The sequence below is a fragment of the Argentina silus genome, assembly GCF_951799395.1.
Source record: "Argentina silus genome assembly, chromosome: 22".
NCBI classification, from domain to species: Eukaryota; Metazoa; Chordata; class Actinopteri; order Argentiniformes; family Argentinidae; genus Argentina; species Argentina silus.
This window is the reverse complement of record NC_139676.1, coordinates 2,690,561-2,695,560: the sequence shown is the minus strand read 5'-3', so window position 1 is coordinate 2,695,560 and position 5,000 is coordinate 2,690,561. Positions and strand designations below refer to the sequence as shown.

At 47.0% G+C, this 5,000-nt stretch overlaps 2 protein-coding genes across 2 annotated transcripts in view; both read right to left on the bottom strand.

Moving 5' to 3' along the window:
• LOC310821700 (holocytochrome c-type synthase-like) overlaps window positions 1–49 on the bottom strand; it is a 10,130-nt gene extending 10,081 nt beyond the window's left edge. Inside the window, exon 1 of the mRNA XM_083693848.1 lies at window positions 12–49. The gene's annotated coding sequence lies outside the window, so the exon portion shown is untranslated. The remainder of the gene's footprint in view (window positions 1–11) is intronic.
• Window positions 50–3,294: 3,245 nt separating this feature from the next.
• The window catches only part of LOC310821999 (TLC domain-containing protein 4-B-like), a gene marked incomplete at its 3' end in the record, with an annotated part of 6,752 nt that continues 5,046 nt past the window's right edge, over window positions 3,295–5,000 (bottom strand). Inside the window, exons 6-7 of the mRNA XM_083694288.1 lie at window positions 3,884–3,957; window positions 3,295–3,658 (exon numbers count right to left, since the gene is read on the bottom strand). Of these exons, the coding sequence (XP_083550414.1) occupies window positions 3,295–3,658; window positions 3,884–3,957 (438 nt within the window). The remainder of the gene's footprint in view (window positions 3,659–3,883; window positions 3,958–5,000) is intronic.

Below are 5,000 nucleotides of genomic sequence, written 5' to 3'. Positions count from 1 at the left end.
ACAGAAGTTACCTCGACAGCTGCGGCGTCCAATGTCGTGGGAACACGATCTACCCACAATGCACCGCCTGCTTCCGTCACAGGTTGCTGTGGTAACAAGCGGAGCATTTTTAGCTACGTCATATCCGGCTGAGAAGCTGTTTCCGGCTGATTCTTTTGGGTTTATATTAAATCATATTAAATCATATTAAATCATATTAAACCATATTAAATCATATTAAATCATATTAAACCATATTAAATCATATTAAACCATATTCAATCATATTAAATCATGTTAAATCATATTCAATCATATTAAATCATGTTAAATCATGTTAAATCATATTCAATCATATTCAATCATGTTAAATCATGTTAAATCATGTTAAATCATGTTAAATCATATTCAATCATATTCAATCATATTAAATCATATTAAACCATATTAAATTATATTAAATCATATTAAATCATATTAAACCATATTCAATCATATTAAACCATATTCAATCATATTAAATCATATTAAACCATATTCAATCATATTCAATCATGTTAAATCATATTAAACCATATTCAATCATATTCAATCATATTCAATCATGTTAAATCATATTCAATCGTATTCAATCATATTAAACCATATTCAATCATATTAAATCATGTTAAATCATATTAAACCATATTAAATCATATTAAACCATATTAAATCATGTTAAATCATATTAAACCATATTAAATCATGTTAAATCATATTAAATCCTGTTAAACCATATTAAATCATGTTAAATCATATTAAATCATGTTAAATCATATTAAATCCATTTAAACGTTTTAGAGTTCTACAATTCTACACATACACACGTGGTTGACTTGTAAAAATTTTATTTTGTCAGGGATTTTTTAAAGATAACATGCATGAATAAACATATCACTTTAACAGCTGTCTTGTCACGATAATGTCTGTTACTGAATGATAACATTCATGTTAAAATCTGTCTAAAATGCATATAAACATGACCCATTAAAGAGCTCATACCTTTTATTGGAAATGGTTGTGTTTTGATCAGTATTTGGTAAGATGTATTGCTTTGTGTTGGCATTAGATCACATTATTAGAACATTCCTAACATCATTTCTTGCAATAAAAGAGGTCGTCCCTTTCTGTCGGAGTCCCTGCAGCGAATACAAAGAGGATTCATTTGGTTTCCGACAATGACTGCATGACTGGAACATGTAAACAAACGATGACCAACTCCCCTCAGCACAAACACACACCTTTTCATATCAAAACTAATTCATTTCGCTCACATTCCCTATTTTTTTTTAAAACATATTCAGACAGGTCTTGTTGATAAAACGGCACATAGTACATATGACTGGCTCGACTACTGCAGCTCTGAGTTATGTCCACAAGGGGCAGTATATCCACAGTGTTGTGTTACAATCAACGCTCTTAACACCAGCGAGTAGAGATCAGTGGTTACAATCAGTGAGAATGACCCAACAACCACGAGCCCGATCACAATCAACACTCACAGAAACTAAATTAAATGATTTAGAACATGTTTAAACTACATACCGTGATCATTAAATCATATCATGATTGTGATTTTTTTTAGAGAATAAATAGCATGACGTCCAAGTCCTAAGACAGGAAAACTCAAATGGCACATAAAATATTACACACAGAAGCTGTTTTTCATGGTTATTGTAAAGTTATCTGTGACCTGTGACCTGTGGCAGGGTGGAGCGATCAGTTAGGCATAAGAGCACTTATATTGCTGTTACAGTAGCTAAACCACTCAGAGCAGGGGAGGCCGCTGGAGGTAGAAATCGGAGGACGGGCTCATCGTAACGCATGGAGCGGAATGAGGAATGGTGTCAGACACACATATGATGAGGTTTGATACCGTTCCTCATTCCATTCTATTCCGTGCATTACAATGAGCCCATCCTCCGATTTCTACCTCCGCCAGCCTCCCCTGGCTCAGGGTTGTATTGCTGTTATGGGACCCACGCCACACCTGGTGTGTCCAGGAGAAGGTCCCTCCTAGTCCTGAAGGTCCCTCCTAATCCTGGAGCTATGGAGAGAAGAAGGTCCCTCCTAATCCTGGAGCTACGGAGAGGAGAAGGGCCCTCCTAATCCTGGAGGACCTCCTAATCCTGGAGCTACGGAGAGGAGAAGGTCCCTCCTAATCCTGGAGGACCTCCTAATCCTGGAGCTACGGAGAGGAGAAGGGCCCTCCTAATCCTGGAGGACCTCCTAATCCTGGAGCTACGGAGAGGAGAAGGTCCCTCCTAATCCTGGAGCGACAGAGAGAAGGTCCCTCCTAATCCTGGAGCGACAGAGAAGAGAGGAACTCTCCTTCCTGTTTACCTCTGTCCTGTGACTGGTCTGACTGGCACAGCATGGCCATACTTACTGACTGACTGACTGACTGACTGACTGACTGTCTGTCTGTCTGTCTGTCTGTCTGTCTGTCTGTCTGTCTGTGTGTGTCTAAAGGTGTCCTGTGTACACATGAACTGATGCCAGTAGTATGCAGACCTGCATACACACACACACACACGCACGCACATACAGAAACACGCACGCACATACAGAAACACACGCACACATGCACGCGCACACACGCACACACATACACACACACACACACAGACCAGACCAGAGGAGCTGTGCTTTATACAGTATTCATCTGTCCATGCCCATAAAGATGACGTCCGTCTCCATGGCGACCGGGGAGAGACGCACAGCAGACGTCTTGCAGCAGGCCCTTCCCACCACGGTGCCTATTGGTGGAGGGCGGTAGTAGGTGGATGATTGGCAGTGTTCTGGGCCAATAGGAGGGTGGAGTGAGTGGCACCTTGCTGTTGTCAGAGTCAACCCAGGTCACCTGGTGTCAGGTTCTCTCACAGCACTTTACAGTGTGTGTGTGTGTGTGTGGGGGGGGGGGGGCTAGGGGGGTAGGGGTTATGGGGCTAGGGGTTCAGGGGCTAGGGTGGTAGGGGGCTAGGGGTTCAGGGGCTAGGGTGGTAGGGGGCTAGGGGTTCAGGGGCTAGGGGCTAGGGGTTAGTGGTCTATGGGGGGTAGGGGGGCTAGTGGTCTAGGGGTGGATTTGTGATGGGGCCATCTGTCAAGTAAGGGTCTCTGAGTTCACACCTCCAGGCACTTAGCCAAGACGTCCAAACTAACAGACATTGTTAAAGTCTTCCCCCCCTGCCCGCCCGCCCCGCCCGCACCCCCCCCCTCCTCCTCCTCCTCCTCCTCCTGCCCCTCCTCCTCCTTCTCCTCCTCCTCCTCTTCCTCTCAGTCCGTTTTCCCGTTCTGTATCCTCTCCTCCTTCCCTCCCCTCCTCTCCTCCCTCCCTCCCCTCCTCTCCTCCCTCCCCTGCTCTAGCCTGTTGGACCTCAGTACCCTGATGCATCCCAGGGCCATGCGATGCATCCACATGACGTTCATCAGGTCCAGACAGACGCTGGGTCCGATCCAGGCGGCCCGGCCCCCCGGGGTGACCCGGTAGTACGGCTCCGTCCCCACCACCGCCCACATCCTGATGTAGTACAGCGGCATCACGGCGATGCGCACCAGGAAGAAGGCGGCGGCCATGGCCACGCCGTTCGCCATGTTGGCGGTGGAGGACTTGGCATAACCAAGCACGTCCAGGAACCAGCTGGGGGGGGGGGGTCAAGGGTCAGAGGTTACTATGGTAACAAGAGAACTAGCTGTGGGGGTCAGAGGTTACGATGGTAACAGAGAACCAGCTGTGGGGGTCAAGGGTCAAAGAGAGAGACCCTATATTATTATACTGTCACAACAGGTTAGATTGAACAGCAAATCACTGACATCAATATGCAGTGCACTGCACGTGTGTGTGTGTGTGTGTGTGTGTCCCTACCGCTGGTTAACACACGGAGTGGAGAACTCTGCTATCATCCGGAAGTTAGCGAAGTAGGGCAGCATCCCCTGGCCCTGCGGGACACACACACACACACACACACACACACACACACACACACACACACACACACACACACACACACACACACACACACACACACACACACACACACACACACGCAGGGAATAACGCCACAGAACGCCATGTCAACAACATGTGACTGAACGCCGTAGATAAGAAACGGACACTCACCGTTGGGTCTGTAAAGAGACATCACTGTTTACTGAGGGTTAGGACAGAGACACTCCTACACAACCCAGCTTCTACTGGACCCAGAACCCTCCAGGATTCTACTGGACCCAGAACCCTCCAGGGTTCTACTGGACCCAGAACCCTCCAGGATTCTACTGGACCCAGAACCCACCGAGCTTCTACTGGACCCAGAACCCTCCAGGGTTCTACTGGACCCAGAACCCACCGAGCTTCTACTGGACCCAGAACCCTCCAGGGTTCTACTGGACCCAGAACCCTCCAGGGTTCTACTGGACCCAGAACCCTCCAGGGTTCTACTGGACCCAGAACCCAAACGGGTTCCGCATGCCACCAACACAGGTTCTCCAACTGACAGGCCAGCCCGACAAGAACAAGAACCCATTCTGGTGCCGCTGTATGTAGACCAGGGGAGGCTGGCGGAGGTAGAACACCAGGGGAGGCTGGTGGAAGTAGAACACCAGGGGAGGCTGGTGGAGGTACACATCGGAGGACAGGCTCGTTGTAACGCAGGGAACGGAATGAGGAACGGTATTGATAAAACTAAGATTCTTAGAAGATGAAAGTTAGCCTTTTACCCAATAAAACGTCTAAAACCCTGATGATACCATTCCTCATTCTGTTCCATGTGTTACAACGAGGCCAGTCCTCCGATTTCTACCTCCCCTGGCCTCCCCTGCAGTAGGGGCTGGTTGTGGTTTGGATCAAACTGTTCCAGCAGAGCATGCTCATACCCCTAGATACTGGTAAGTCCATACTGTTACCAGGCAACACGTGTCCCACGGCAACAGAACCAGCTACACACAAGAGAGGAGGGGGGGCCCTGTTGTAGCCTAGCAACAGG